General features: G+C 43.1%; 1 protein-coding gene across 2 annotated transcripts in view; it reads left to right on the top strand.

Moving 5' to 3' along the window:
• mlx (MAX dimerization protein MLX) overlaps positions 1-16238 on the top strand; it is a 55135-nt gene that overhangs the window by 13823 nt on the left and 25074 nt on the right. For both annotated transcript variants that reach the window (XM_080213474.1, XM_080213473.1), the window contains exon 3: positions 15582-15683. In XM_080213474.1, coding sequence (XP_080069600.1) covers positions 15582-15683 — 102 coding nt within the window. The remainder of the gene's footprint in view (positions 1-15581; positions 15684-16238) is intronic.

The following is a 16238-nucleotide window of genomic DNA, read 5'->3' as shown; positions in this document are numbered from 1 at the left end:
CTTTCTATCCTTTTGCTCTTAATATACCTGTAGAAGCTCTTAGGATTATCCTTCACCTTGACTGCCAAAGCAACCTCATGTCTTTCAGCCCTCCGGATTTCCTTCTTAAACAGTTTCTTGCACTTTTTATACTCCTCAAGCATCTTATTTGTTCCCTGTTGCCTATACGTGTCATACATCTTTCCTTTATCAGAGTTGGATTATCCCTCGAGAACCAAGGTTCCTTATTCTTGTTTACTTTGCCTTTAATCCTCACAGGAACATACAAACTCTACACTGTCAAAATTTCTCCTTTGAAGGCCTTCCATTTACCAATCAATGGGTGACTTTAATTTACTGATAGTTTGGGCGAACCAAACTAGCAATGATATAGTGAAGGAGTTGTTTCTGGAATGTGCACATGATAGTTTTTTTAGCCCAAATATTGAGGAACCAACCAGAGAATAGGTTATTTTAGACTGGGTACTGTGCAATGAGAAAGGATTAATTAACAATCTTGTTCCTTAGGGAAGAGTGACCACATTATGATAGAATTCTCCGTTAAGATGGAGAGTGAAGTAGTTAAATCTGAAACTAGGGTCCTGAATCCAAATAAACAGTTCCCATGAGGCACATAGTTGAAATCCTTGCAGAACTCTTAGTCACGTCCTGCCCATTAGAGTATTTGCCTGTTTCCTTATTCTGAATCCAGCCAATCTAACTAGGTTACTGATTTTAATTTAATTCAATTGGATTAACAATCTTTTATGAGGGACTTTATTTTGGAAGTTCATATAAAAGTTTTTTTTGCCAATCATCTTAAATTAGTATCCTCTGATTTTCAACCTTACTGCCAATGGGAACAATTTCTCTTCATCTCCTCGGTCAAGATTTTAAAATCTTTATCAAATCTCTTCACAGCCTCAAAATATCAAAAAGAGAACAACCCCAATTTCTCCAATCTATTCACATAATGGATGTTCCTCAGCCTTGGGATAATTTTTGTGAACATTTTCTGAACCCTTTCTAAAGATCTCTTTTGAGTTGTTTTTTCGCTAAACTCAACAAGAAAAACAAGATGCTAGTGTCACCTTATTCTTTCTCCTGGTCTGAAAAACAGCCATTAACCTTTATGCTCTGTTTTTTGTCATTCAACCGTCATATCCATAATGCTGGTTTTCTTTCATTCCATTGGCTTCAACTTTGTCAGTAAATCTATTAAAAGGCACTTATCAAATGCCATTTTAAGTCCATGTCAACTGCATTACATTTAGAACATAGAACACTACAGCACAAACAGGCTCTTCGGCCCACAAGTTGCACTGATCACATCTATACCTACCAAGCCATAGAACTATCTGTAACTTCCAATGCCATTAGATCCCGTATACTCATCCAGAAGTCTTTTAAAAGACCCCAGCGAGTTCGCTTCTACCACCACCAACGGCAGCCGATTCCACTCACTCACCACCCTCTGAGTGAAAAACTTTCCCCTAACATCTCCTCTGTACTTGCTTCCCAGCACCTTAAACCTGTGTCCTCTCATAGCAACCATTTCAGCCCTGGGAAATAGCCTCCGAGAATCCACTCCATCTATTCCTCTCAACATTTTATAAACCTCTATCAGGTCGCCTGTCAACCTGCGTCTCTCCAGGGAGAAGAGACCTAGCTCCCTCAACCTATCTTCATAAGGCATGCCTCCCAATCCAGGCAACATCCTTGTAAATCTCCTCTGCACCCTCTCAATAGCTTCCACATCCTTCCTGTAGTGAGGTGACCAGAACTGCGCACAGTACTCCAAGTGGGGTCCAACAAGGGTCCTATAAAGTTGCAGCATTACCTCCTGACTCCTAAACTCAATCCCTCGATTAATGGAGGCCAGTACACCATACTCCTTCTTGACCATATCCTCCACCTGCGAGGCCGATTTAAGAGTCCTATCGCCACCTTTGTTATCTCAACATTCTTTAAAAATGATTCACTTTTAACAAATCTATGCTGGCTTTCCCTAATTAAATGTCCTGGTAAAAATCGATTTCGTCCCAAATTATCATCTCTCAGACCTTTCCCCCAGCTAGGTTAAACCGACCAGCCTATAGTTGCTGGGTTATCCTTGCACCTTTTTGAATAAATGTGTAATATTTGTAATCATCCTATCTTTGGTCACACCCCAGGAGGATTGGAAGATTATGGCCAGCACCTCAGCAATTTTCTCCCTTGCTTATCTCGGCATCATTAGATGCATTCTATCCAGTTCTGGTGACTTACACATTTTAAGTACAGCCAGCCTTCTGTCCAATATCTCAGCCATCACCTTTTTCACTGTGACAGCATCTCTTCCTTGATAGAGACAAATGCAAATTTTTTGTTTATTACTTCAATTATGCTCTCTGCCTCCATGCACAAATTCTCTTTTTAGATTTGGCCTGCACTGACAACAATCCCACCCAGGCCCTACCCTTGTAACCCCATGTATTTACTCTGCTAACCCCCCTGACACCAAGGGACAGTTGTACATGGGAAATCAACCTAATCCACACATCTTTAGAATGTAGGGAGGAAACCGGAGTACCCAGTGGAGGTCCTTAATCTGCTACTGCTATGCTCTTACAACTTTTTATATTTATATGAGTATAGATGACTTTTGGAATCCTTTTCATATTAGCATCAAATACTCATACTCTCTGGCTCTTAGATATTTATATATTCAGCATGTTTCTCACCTTAATTATCAACATGCTATTTGTCATATGCCCTTCTTCTGTACTTCATCTTCTCTTTCAGCATCCAGAGAGCTCTGGCTTTGATTGCCATATGCTTTTCCACTCACGGGCAGGTACCTTGGCTGTACCTGAACTATGTTGTTTTCAAAGGCAGCCCATTGTTATGTTAATTTTGCATGCCAGTCTTTTTATTCAAATTTACCTGGGCCAGATCTCAGCCCACTGAAATTAGACCTCCTCCAATCTAATATTTTTACTTCAGACTGCTTTTTGTCTTTTTCCATTCTGAACTTATCATAATAAGATCACTGTTCTCTAACTGTTCACTTATTGACACATGGTCCACTGACCCACCTCATTCCTCAGAACCAGATCCAACAATATCTCCAAAAGAGAGAATGCTGGAAAATCTCAGTAGGTCTGGCAGCATCTGTAAGGAGAGAAAAGAGCTGACGTTTCGAGTACATATGAACCTTTGTCAAAGCTAAAAGGCACAGAAAGTGGGAGATATTTGTACTGCAGGGTGAGGGAATGAAAGATGAGTCATAGTCACAGAAACCAGGGGAAAAGACCGCTAATAGCTGTCTGCATGTCCACAGAGAAAATAAAGGCTGTGAATGACCAAACGGCAGAGAAGCTGTAAGCTGTGACATATGGAGATGTGGGGGGAGGGGGAGGAATTGGGACAGAGGTAGAATGTAGAAAAGGGGAAGCGGGGGGGAGAAAAGGTAAGGGAAGGGGGATGAAGTAGGGGAAGAAAAATGAAGAAAGACCATAAAGAAATAAAAGGTAGAGAACAGTAAAAAATTAAATAGAATGAAAACAAAGGGGTCGAGGTGGGGTAGAGCAAATCATCTGAAGTTGTTGAATTCAATGTTGAGACCGGAGGGCTGTAAAGTGCCGAGCCGAAAGGTGAGATGCTGTTCCTCAAGTTTGTATTGAGCTTCACTGGAACATTCCAACAGACCAAGGACAGACATCTGGGCATGGGAGCAGGCTCGTGTGTTAAAATAGCAAGCAGTGGAAGGTCAGGGTCCTCATTGCACACAGACCAAAGGTGCTCAGCAAAGTGATCACCCAGTCTACACTTGGTCTCTCCGATATAGAGGAGACCACGTTGGGAGCAGCGAATGCAATACGTCAAATTGAAAGAGGTGCAAGTGAAATGGAACCTGGAATTAATGCTTTGGACCTTGGGTGGTGAGCATAGAAGAGGTAAAGGGACAGGTGTTACATTTTCTGCGATTGCATGGGAAGGTGCCATGAGTGACAGGAAAGGTGTTGGGTATAGTAGAGGAGCAGACTAAGTTATCCTGGAGGGAATGGTCTCTGCAGAACGCTTACAGAGGGAGTGAAGGGAATTGCTACCAAATCTATATTTAGATAATTGAAGTCCCTCGTTATCACTACTCCATTGTTTTAGCCTCTGTTACTTACCTCCAATTTTGCTCCTTTGCATGTTTCCCACTAGTTGGTAGCCTATAGCTCTATTGTTCTTAACTATAAACAGATAGATTTGGTCCTTGATCACTCACTCTAGTACTGTAATACTCAATGCTGCCACCTGCTCCTTTGTTTCCATCCCCTTTCTTCCTGAACTGTTTCCAGGAATATTTAATATACTGTCCTATCCACTTCTGAGTTAGCCCTTCATAATGGCAATGACATTATATCCCCTTAAGGGTCTATAGTTCTGCAGCTCACCAACCTTAACTTAATATGCTTTGTGTATTTACATACGTGCGCTGTAAATCTAATTTAGACCTTGTTACATTCCCCATTATCTGACTCTAATTTAGCTATTTCTGCTTCTCCTAATCGTTTGTGCAGTTTGACTATTCTTTCTAATTCCAGCCTGCACAGGTCCAACCTGCCCAGAACCTCCAGGCGCATGGGTCAGACCATTGGCCTTCACCTCCAGACCATCACTTGCCACTGCTGTAAACCCATAGATACACTTTCCCACCTTGAGGCACTTTTCCTCCAGTGTTCTCCACCAGCTTCCTTCATTCCGTTTCTCTTACCAAACTTATGATTTCAAAATTCCTTCACTTCAGGACCTTTATCACTGTCTTCAAATTCCTCATTGTCTAATTTCACCCATTGTTTGCAATTCTATCTCAGTCATTCATAGAATGAAGTGCAGTGCAGAAGAGGCCCTTCAGCCCATCTAGTCTGCATCAACACATTAGAAACACCTGAACGCCCACCTAATCCCATTTGCCAGCACTTGGCCCATAGCCCTGAATGGTGTGATGTGCCAAGTGCTCATCCACAACCTGCCACTACCAACATCCCAGGCAGCCATTCCAGACTCACCACCCTCTGGGTAAAAGTGTTTTCCCTCATATCCTCCCTAAACTTGCTGCCCCTCACCTTGAACCTACGTCCTCTTGTGACTGACCTTTCAGCTAAGGGGAACAACTGCTTCTTATCCACTCTATCCATGTCCCTCATAATCTTTTACACCTCAATCAGGTCACCCTTCAGTCTTCTCTGCTCCAGTGAAAACAACCCAAGTCTGTACAACCTCTCTTCATAACTAAAATGTTCCATCCAGGTGAATCTCCTCTGCACCCGCTCCAGTGCAATCACATCCTTCTTATAACGTGGTGACCAGAACTGCACAGAGTACTCCAGCTGTGGCCTCACCAAAGTTCTATACATCTCCAACATGGCTTCCCTGCTTTTGCAATCTGCTTCGATTGATAAAAGCAAATGTCCCATATTCCTTTTGCACCACTCTACTAACATGTCCTTTCACCTTCAGTGATCTGGACAAACAAGCCAAAGTCCCTTTGTTCCTAAGAACTTCCGAGTGACCTACCATTCATTGAGTACACAGAATATAGAAAAACTACAGCACAAACAGGCCCTTCGGCCCACAAGTTGCGCCGATCATATCTCTACCTATTAGGCTTACATATAAACCTTCAATCCTATTAAGTCCCATGTACTCATCCAGAAGTCCCTTAAAAGACCCTATCAAATTTGCCTCCACCACCACAGACGGCAGCCGATTCCACTCACCCACCACCCTCTGAGTGAAAAACTTATCCCTGATATCTCCTCTGTACCTACTCCCCAGCACCTTAAACCTGTGTCCTCTTATGGTAAACATTTTAGCCGTGGGAAAAAGCCTCTGAGAATCCACCCTATCTATACCTCTCAACATCTTATAAACCTCTATCGGGTCACCTCTCATACTTCGTCTCTCCAAGGAGAAAAGACCGAGCTCCCTCAACCTATCCTCATAAGGCATGCCACCCAATCCAGGCAACATCCTTGTATATCTCCTCTGCACCCTTTCAATAGCTTCCATATCCCTTCTGTAATGAGGCAACCAGAACTGAGCACAGTACTCCAAGTGGGATCTGACTAGGGTCTTATAAAGCTGCAGCATTATCTCCCGACTCCTAAACTCAATCCCTCGATTGATGAAGGCCAGTACACCATACGCCTTCTTGAGCACATCCTCTATCTGCGAGGCCGATTTAAGAGTTCTATGGACCTGGACCCCAAGGTCCTTCTGATCCTCTACGCTGCTAAGAGTCTTACCCTTGATATTATACTCCTTCATCCCATTGGACCTGCCAAAATGGACCACTACATATTTATCCGCGTTGAAGTCCATCTGCTACTTCTCTGCCCAGTCTTGCATCCTATCTATGTCAAGCTGCAACTTCTGACATCCCTCCAGACTATCCACAATACCACCAACCTTCATATCGTCGGCAAACTTACCAACCCATCTCTCCACTTCCTCATCCAGGTCATTTATAAAAATCACAAACAGCAAGGGTCCCAGAACAGATCCCTGGGGCACTCCACTGGTGACCGACCTCCATGCAGAAAAAGACCCATCTACCACTACTCTCTGCCTTCTGCAGGCAAGCCAGTTCTGAATCCACAAGGCAACAGCCCCTTGGATCCCATGCCCTCTCACTTTCTCAAGAAGTCTTGCATGGGGGACCTTATCAAACACCTTGATGAAGTCCATATAAACCACATCTACCACTCTTCCATCGTCAAGTTGTTTCGTCACATTTTCAAAGAACTCAACCAGGCTCGTAAGGCACGATCTGCCTTTGACAAAGCCATGCTGACTACTTTTGAGCATACTAACCTTCTCCAAATGTTCATAAATCCTGTCCCTCAGGATCCTATCCATCAACTTACCAACCACTGAGGTCAAACTCACCGGTTGGTAATTTCCTGGGCTATCCCTATTCCCTTTCTTGAATATAGGAACCACATCCGCAATCCTCTGGAACCTCTTCCGTCTCCATCGATGACACAAAGATCATTGCCAGAAGCTCTGCAAACTCTTCCCTCGCCTCCCATAGTAACCTGGGGTACATCCCATCTGGCTCCGGCGGTTTATCTATCTTGATGGTATTCAAAACTTCCAGCACATCCTCTTTCTTGATGTCCACATACTCAATCTTTTCATACGGCCGCAAGCCTGCAGTACAACCACCCAGATCTTTTTCCACCGTGAATACCGAGGTAACATATTCATTAAGCACCTCTGCTATTTCTACTGGTTCTGCACAACCTTTTCCACCTTCACATTTTATAGGTCCTATTCCTTCACATCTCATCCTTTTACTCTTCACATATTTGTAGAACGCCTTAGGGTTCCCCTTAATCTTACCTGTCAAGGTCTTCTCATGACCCCTTCTGGCTCTCCTAATTTCTTTCTTAAGTTCCTTCCTACAAGCCATACACTCCTCTAGATCCCTAACATCGCCTAGCTCTCTGGACCTATTGTACATTTTTCTTTTTGACTAGGTTCATTACAACTTTTGTGCACCACAGTTCCCGTAACCTACCAAAACCTCCCTGTCTCATTGGAACGTTGTCGTGCAGAACTCCAGGCAAACATTCCTTGAAAATCTGCCACCTTACTTCGGTATTTTCCCCGAGAATACCTCCTTCCAATTTATTCGTCTAATTTTCTGCCTGATGGCTTCATATTTCCCCTTACTCCAGATAAACACTTTCCTCGCCTGCCTGATCCTATCTTTTTGCAATGCCAGTGTAAAGGAGATAGAGTTACGATCGCTATCCCTAAGATGCTCTCCCACAGAGAGATCCGACAGCTGTCCAGGTTTATTAGCCAATACCAGATCGAGTACAGCCTCTCCTCTCGTAGGCTTATCCACGTACTGTATCGGGAAACCCTCCTGAACACACCTAACAAACTCCTCCCCATCCAAACCCCTTACCCCAGGGATATTCCAATCGATGTTTGGGAAATTAAAGTCTCCCATCACGACAACTCTGTTATTACTACATCTCTCCAGGATCTGTTTCCCTATCTGCTCCTCAACTTCCCTGTTACTACTGGGTAGCCTATAGAAAACACCCAGTAAAGTTATCGACCCTTTCCTGTTCCGAAGTTCCACCCACAGAGACTCCGTAGACAAGCCCTCTACGCCATCCACCTTCTCTACAGCCGTGACACTAGCCCAAATCAACAGTGCCATTCCCCACCTCTTTTGCCTTCCTCCATGTCCCTTCTGAAACATCTGAAACCCGGCACCTGAAGTATCCAGTCCTGTCCCTGAGACACCCAAGTCTCTGTAATGGCCACCACATCACAATTCCAAGCAGCAATCCACGCTGTAAGCTCATCCACTTTATTCACTGCACTCCTGGTATTAAAATAGACACATCTCAAACCTTTGGTCTGAGCTCTCCCCTTCTCCATCACCCGTCTATCCTCCCTCTTACACTGCCTCAATCCTCTATTTGCGAGCTAACCTTCTCGGTCCCAGTCACCTCATCTCGATTCCCTCCCCCAACTATTCTAGTTTAAAGTCTCCCCACCAGCCTTAGCCAACCTTCCCGCCAGGATATTGGTCCCCAAATGTTCTGACCAATGAAACGAAGAGTACTTTGTTGTCATGTGACATGGAGGAACTGATACGTCAGCAGATTATGGGAAGATGTAAAAACAACAGGGTTGCTGTGATGGGCAATTTTAACTTCCCCAACATAGACTGGGATTCTTTTAGTGCCAGGGGCTTGGATGGAGCAGAGTTTTTCAGTGTGTCCAAATTGCTTCTTGAGGCAATATGTAGCAAGTCCAACTCGGGAAGGGACTATCTTAGACCTGGTTCTGGGAAATGAGCCTAGACAGATGATTGATGTCTCAGCGGGGGACCATTTTGGGAACAGGGATCGCAATTCTATAAGTTACAAAATACTTGTAGAAAAGGATAGAGGTGGTCCCGCAGAGGCGGCACAGAGACTTCACCAAGGAGCATCCTGGGAGAAGTCATCGCAGTCACAATTGGATACAAAATTGATGACAGAAGCAGAGGGTGGTTGTAGAGGACTGCTTTGTAAACTGGAGGCCTGTGACCAGTGGTATGTCTCAGATCAGTGCTGGGCCCACTGTTATTTGTCATTTATATTAATGATTTGGATGAGAATATAGAAGGCATGGTTGGTTAGTTTGCAGATGACACTAAGATTGGTGGCACAGCGGACAGTAAGAAAGTTATCTCCAATTGCAATGGGATTTTGATCAATTGGGCCAGTGGGCTGACGAATGGCAGATGAGTTTAATTTAGATAAATGCGAGGTGATGTATTTTGTAGATCAAACCAGGACAGGACTTACTCAGTTAATGGTAGGGCACTGGGGAGTGTTATAGAACAAAAAGACCTAGGAGTACAGGTTCATAGCTCCTCAAAAGTGGAGTCATAGGTGGACAGAGCGGTGAAGAAGTCATTTAGCATGTTTTGTTTCGTTTCATTGGTCAGAACATTGAATACAGGAGTGAGAATATCTTGCTGAAGCTGCACAAGGCCATGCTTGGAATACTATCTGCAGTTCTGGTTACACTATTACAGAAAGGATACAAAGAACAACACAGCACGGGAAACAGGCCCTTCGGCCCAACGAGCCCACACCGCCATCTTAAGAATGTGCTTTTCCTCCTCCACCCTTGACCCATGTCTGTGCTTATGGTACCCCCATTGGAAACCAGATTAAGGGGAGAATAATTTAGGGACAATTTGTTACACCAGTCAGCCTAAGAGCACAAGTTTGGGGTGTGGGAGGAAACCGGAGCACCCGGAGGAAACTGATGCAACCACAGGGAGAATGCGCAAACTCCCACAGACACTGGCCCAAATCCATGTATCTGCACAGCAGTGATAGTCACTGAGCTGTCGTGGTGCCCATCTGCTGGTCCAATTTTAAGCGTACGCAAACGACACGAAGTACTAGGCTACTCTTGAAATATCCAAGAGCAGCCCACGCACGACCCACCATGTGTATGCCCCTCGTTTAGACAACAAGGTGGACAGATGCACCTGTGGAGTAAAAGAGAAAAACATCAACACGTGTAACAGTTGATTTCCAGGAACGTCCCGAGGCTCTGATCCTTATTTAAAACATTCTCCTATAACCCTCCATCCCTATTTCGCTCATGTGTCTATCTAAGTAATCCTTAAACAAGTCCAGCATGCCTGCCTCCATCACCTTACTTGGCAGTGCGTTCCATACCCCCACGACCCTCTGTGTGAAAAAACCTCCCTCTAGCATCCAAATTATACCTCTCTCCCTTCACCCTAAGCCCGTGGCCCCTCGTGATATTTGTCTCCAATCTAGGAAAAAGCCTGCCACTATATATACCCTTCATTATATCTATATCTATATCATATATATCTATATCATATATCTATACCCTTCATTATCTTATACACCTCTATTAGATCCCCCCTCAATCTCCATCTTCCTAAGGAAAACAGCCCCAATTTACCCAATCTTTCCTCATAACCCAGTCCTTCAATAGCAGGCAGCATCCTGGTAAACCACGTCTGCACTCTCTCCACGGTCTCCACGTTCTTCCGGTAGTAAGATGACCAGAACTGGACGCAGTACACCAAATGCGATCTAACCAACGTTCTGTACAACTGCAGCATTAGACGCCAGCTCTTGTACTCTATACCCCTTCCTATAAAGGCTAGCATACCATAAACTTTCTTCGCAACCTTCTCCACCTGTGTTGCCACCTTCAAAGACTTGTGCACTTGCACTCCCAGGTCCCGCTTCCCAGTTATTAAACTAGGAAGAGTGCAGGAAAGATTTACTAGGATGCCACCGAGACTTGATTGTTTGAGTTATAAGGAGAGGCTGGATAGACTGGGACTTTTTCCTGGAGCGTAGGAGGCTGAGGGGTGATCTTATAGAAGTTTATAAAATAGTGAGGGGCATAGATCAGCTAGATAGTCAATATTTTTTCCCAAAGGTAGGGAAGCCTCAAACTAAAGGGCATAGATTTAAGGTGAGGGGGGTGAGATACAAAAGGGTCCAGAGGGACAATTTTTTCACTCAGAGGATGGTGAGTATCTGGAACGAGCTGCCTGAGGCAGTAGTAGAGGTGGGTACAATTTTGACTTTTAAAAAGCATTTGGACAGTTACGTGGCCAAGATGGTATAGAGGGGATATGGGCCAAATGCGGGCAATTGGGACTATCTTAGTGGTGAAAACTAGTGGCGGTATGGACAAGTTATGTGACACCTTGTTGAAAGTCTTCTCAAAGTCTAAATAAACTACTCCACTAGTTCTCGGTCGGCTCTACTAGTTATATCCTCAGAAAATAGGGTGGCACAGTGGTTAGCACTGCTGCTTCACAGTGCCAGGAACCTGGATTCGATTCCTGGCTCGGGTCTCTGTGTGAAGGTTGCATGATCTCCGTGTCTGCATGGATTTCCTCTAGGTGCTCTGGTTTCTTCCCACAGTCTGAAAGCCATGCTGGTTAGATGCATTGACCTGAACAGGGGCTGGAGTGTGGCGACTAGGGGAATTTCACAGTAACTTCACTGCAGCGTAAGGTACACCTTACTTGTGACTAATAAATAAGTTGGACCCAAGAGACTGTTTCCATGCTGTAAACCTCTATGACACTATGAAAGAGGATAAATCTCCAGGTCTTAATAATCTTAAGTAGTACTTAAGTTAATCCAGAGTACTTAAGAAAGTAGCCGTGGAAATAGTAAATCCATTGGTGGTTATTTTCCAAAAATTCTTTGGACTCTGGAATAGTTCCTGTAGATCGGAGGGTAAGTAACGTAAGCCCGCTATTCAAAAAGGGAGGTAGGAAGAAAACAGGGAACTATAGACAAGTGAGCCTAATGTCTGTATTGGGAAGTTACAAGAGTGTATTATCAAGGATTTCATAACTCAGCATTTGGCAGGCTATGGTACAATCAGACAAAGTCAACACGGATTTACAAAAGGGTAATTATGCTTCACAAATCTATTGGAATTTCTTGGAAGTAACTAGTAGAGTTGACCGAGGAGAATCAGTGGATGTGGTTTATTTAGACTTTCAGAAGGCTTTCGACAAAGGCTCACGTAACAGGCTACTATGAAAAGTTAAAGCAATGGGATTGCAGGCAATGTCTTGACATAGAAAGAAAAGGTTGGCACAAATTAGTCTTTTTCTGATTGGCAGTCAGTGACTAGTAGAGTTCTGCAGGGACCTGTGCCAGGACCTCAACTGTTCATGTTATATATTAATAATTTGGATGAGGGAACTGAATGTATTATCTCCAAATCTGCAGATGATACGAAGTTGGTCGGGAGGGTGAGATGTGAGGAGGATGCAGAGATGCTTCAGCATGATTTGGACAGTTGTGTATGTGGTCATATGCCTGGCAGATGCAGTATAATGTGGATAAATGTGAGATTACCCACTTCAGTAGCAATAAAAGGAAGAAAAATTATTACTTAAATAAGTGTAAATTGAGAGAGGTGGATACTCACGAGACCTTGGAGTTCTCATGCATCAGTTGCTAAAAGTAAGCAAGAAGAAACAGCACACAGTAAAGAAAGCGGTACGTTGGCCTTCATAGTGAGAGGATTTGAGCATAGGGATAGGGATGTTTTGCTGCAATTGTATAGGGTGTTGGTGAGGCCACACCTGGAGTATTGTGTGCAATTTTGGTGTCTTTATCTGAGAAATATAGAAGAAGCATAGCGAAGGTTTACCAGGCTGAAGCATGGGATGGCAGGAGAGACTAGGTTTACATTCATTGGAGTTTAGAAGATAAGTGGGATCTCATAGAAACTTACAAAATTCTAATGGGGTTAGACAGGGTAGATTCCGAAAGAATGGCCCCAGTGGTGAGGGAGTCCAGAACTAAAGACCACAGTTGGAGGATAAGGGGTAAACCTTTTAGAACTAAGGTGATGGGAAATTTCTTCACCCAGAGGATGGTGAATGTGTGGAATTCTCTATCACAGAATGTAGTTGAGACCAAAATGTCTGATTTCAAGAAGAAATTAGATAGAGCTCTAGGAGCTAAAGGGATCAAGAGATATGGGGGGAAGGGGGAGGGATCAGGATATTGAATTCGATGATCGGCCATGATCAAAATGAATGGCAGATCAGGCTCAAAGGGCCGAATGGTCTACTCCTGCTTCTATGTTTCTAATCCCAGAGTGAAGGTACTAAACTGTGGGAAGGCTAATTACAACAATATTAGGCAGAAGCTTGGGAATGTCGAGTGGGGGTGGTGGTTTGAGGGTAAATCCACATCTGATGTGTGGGAGTCTTTTAAAAGTCAGTTGTTAACAATTGAAGACAAGTATGTAAAAATGAAAGATAAAGATGGCAAGATTCGGGAACGCTGGATGACAAGAAAGGTTGTGAGCTTAGTGAAAAAGAGGGAGGTGTACATAAATTTCAGGAAATTGAAAACAGATAAGGCTGTTGAGAAATACAAAAGAGAGCAGGAAAGAGCTTAAACAGGGACTGACGAGGGTTAAAAGGAGCCATGAAATGTCTGGCAGGCAGGATTAAGGAGAATCCCAAAGCTTTTAAGCATGTCAGGAGGAGGAGACTAGCTAAGGAAAGGGTGGATCCATTCAAGGACAGTAGAGAGAATTTGTGTGTGGAGCCAGATGTGGTGGATGAGGTCCTTAAAGAGTACTTTGTATCAGTATTCACAAAGGAGAAGGATATGATGAATGGTGAGTGGAGAAAGGAAGATATTGACATTCTAGTACATACTGAGATAAAAAGGGAGGAGGTATTGGAGGATTTGAAAAGCATTAAGTTGAACAAATCCCCAGGGCCAGATAGTGTCTATCCCAGAATACTGAGAGAGGCAAGGGAAGAAATTGCTCAGGCCTTAGCCAAAAACTTTGTATCCCCTTTAGCCACAGGAGAGGTACCAGAGGATTGGAGAATAGCTAGTGTTGTTCCTCTGTTTAAAAAGTGCAGAAGAGACAATCTGGGAAATTACAGGCCTGTGAGCCTTACATCAGTGGTGGGGACATTATTGGAGGAGATTCTTAGGGACAGAATGCACTCACATCTGGAAGAAAATAGGCTTATTAGTGATAAGGAACATGCTTTTATGAAGGGGAGATTATGTCGCACAAACTTTGATTTGGATGAGAATTTAGGAGGCATGGTTAGTAAGTTTGTAGATGACATCAAGACTGGTGGCACAGTGGACAGTGAAGAAGGTTACCTCGGATTGCAATGGGATTTTGATCAATTAGGCCAGTGGTCTGATGAGTGGCATTAGGTAAATGCAAGGTGATGCATTTTGGTAGATTGAACAAGGGCTGGACCTAATCAGCTAATGGTAGGGTGTTGAGAAGGATTATAGAACAAAAAAAATCTAGGGGTACAGATTCATAGCTCCTTGAAAGTGGAGTCACAGGTGAACAGAGTGGTGAAGAAGGCATTCGGCATGCTTAGTTGGGCCACATTTGGAGTATTGTGTACCATTCTGGTTGCCACACTACTGGAAGGATGTTGATGCATTGGAAAGGGTGCAGAAGAAATTTACTAGCATGTTGCCTAGTTTGGAGGATATAGATTATGAATAAAGATTGAACAAACTTGGATGTTTTCATTAGAGTGTTGGAGGATGAGGGGGAGACCTGATAGAGGTTTACAAGATTATGACAGGCTTGAATACAGTGGATAGTCAAAGGCTTTTTCCCAGGGTTGAGGTGTCAATTATTCAGGGGCATAGGTTGAAAGTGAGAGGGGGAAGTTTAAAAGAGATGCAAAAGGCAAGTTTTTCATGTACAGGGTGGTGAATGCCTGGAATGTGCAGCCAGAGGAGTTGATGGAAGTAGATTTTATAACAACGTTCAAGAGGCATCTGGATAGATTTGTGAATAGGCAGAGATAGAAGGATATGGACCATGCAAGAAAATGTTACATTAGAGAAACATCTGTGTCAGCAGAGACTTGGTGGGCTGAAGGGCCTGTTCCTGTATTGTTCTTAGGTCCAGAATGGTGCCATTAGATTGAAACAAAGGTAATTTTGGAAAATTATAGCCAGCACGTCCACTATTTCTGCAGTTCTTTCTTTTAAAATCCTAATGTGTAAGCTGTCAGATCCCTGAAATTTGTTTGATTGTAATCCCTTCAATTTCTCCACCAATTTTTTTCTGCTAATATTCATTTCCTGAGTTTTTAGCACTTAGGTTACAGTTTATTTCTGGCATGAAACTTGTGAATTCTACTTCAAAGATTATTTTGAAGAAAACAGTAAAGTTTTCTTTCATTGCCTGGCCAATGTTTATCCCTCAGTCAAATCATCAAATCACATTATATGGTCATTATCATATTGCTATTCGTGAGAGATTGTTATTTGAAAATTAGATGTTATGTTTCCTCCTTTACAACAATAACTGCAATTCAAATAAATTGCCTTAATTAGCTGGAAAGTTTTTGGACTGTCCTAAACTAGTGAAAGGTGCTTTGTAAACCTGACTCGCTATTTATAACATAAATATAAAAGTCAGATTTAACTGCAGACTGTTCTCTTTCATGTGTGACATATTAGCTGACAACTTGTATTCAATAACTTGATCTGTTGACCCAGGATTCTTTGCTGACAGCACTAGAAAAGGAGGCATCGTGTCAAGAGCAAACAGCATAACATCCAACGCAGGCTCCACCAGTGCTTCCTCTGTACCTAACACAGGTAATGAGTTCACAATTATATTGCACTCTGCAGCTGCTTCTTCTGGTGGCTAATTGCAGTTCAGGAGAGCCAGGGCTTTGCACACTAGCCTACTATAAAAATTAAAGGGAATGCTGGAAATTTACAACAAGAAAATTAGTCTCTTTAAAAGTTAATTTCTTTTCTCTTTCAATTTTGTCTTCAGCAGAAGTGAAAATTCAAAATAAAGTAGTCCTGTGGTGTTTTGCATTGGACAGATAGGAAGAAGGAATAGATGATGAAATCCTATGCAACTTGTTACTATAATTGCATCTTTGAATTTTATCCTGATCTTTGCCTGTGACTCCCTACACCAGGCATTTGTTAACTTTTCAGGGCAAGGTATTGGTGATGTGGGTATTTTGGGAATTCAGAGAAAGGGGAGTAGAATTAACCTTATGTTCGGTATAGTCCGTTGGTTTGTCCTGCACTCTGGATGTTGAGCTCGTTTGTTTTTAATATTTTCCTTAATTTTGCAGTTTGTGCGTCGTCTTTTTCATTTCTTTGCCCCACCTCCCCACAATTTTCTTATGTCAA

This window comes from Carcharhinus amblyrhynchos, chromosome 27, assembly GCF_965287045.1.
Source record: "Carcharhinus amblyrhynchos chromosome 27, sCarAmb.v2.hapA, whole genome shotgun sequence".
Lineage (NCBI taxonomy): Eukaryota > Metazoa > Chordata > Chondrichthyes > Carcharhiniformes > Carcharhinidae > Carcharhinus > Carcharhinus amblyrhynchos.
The sequence above is the reverse complement of the archived record's forward strand: the minus strand, read 5'-3'. Positions and strand labels throughout refer to the sequence as shown.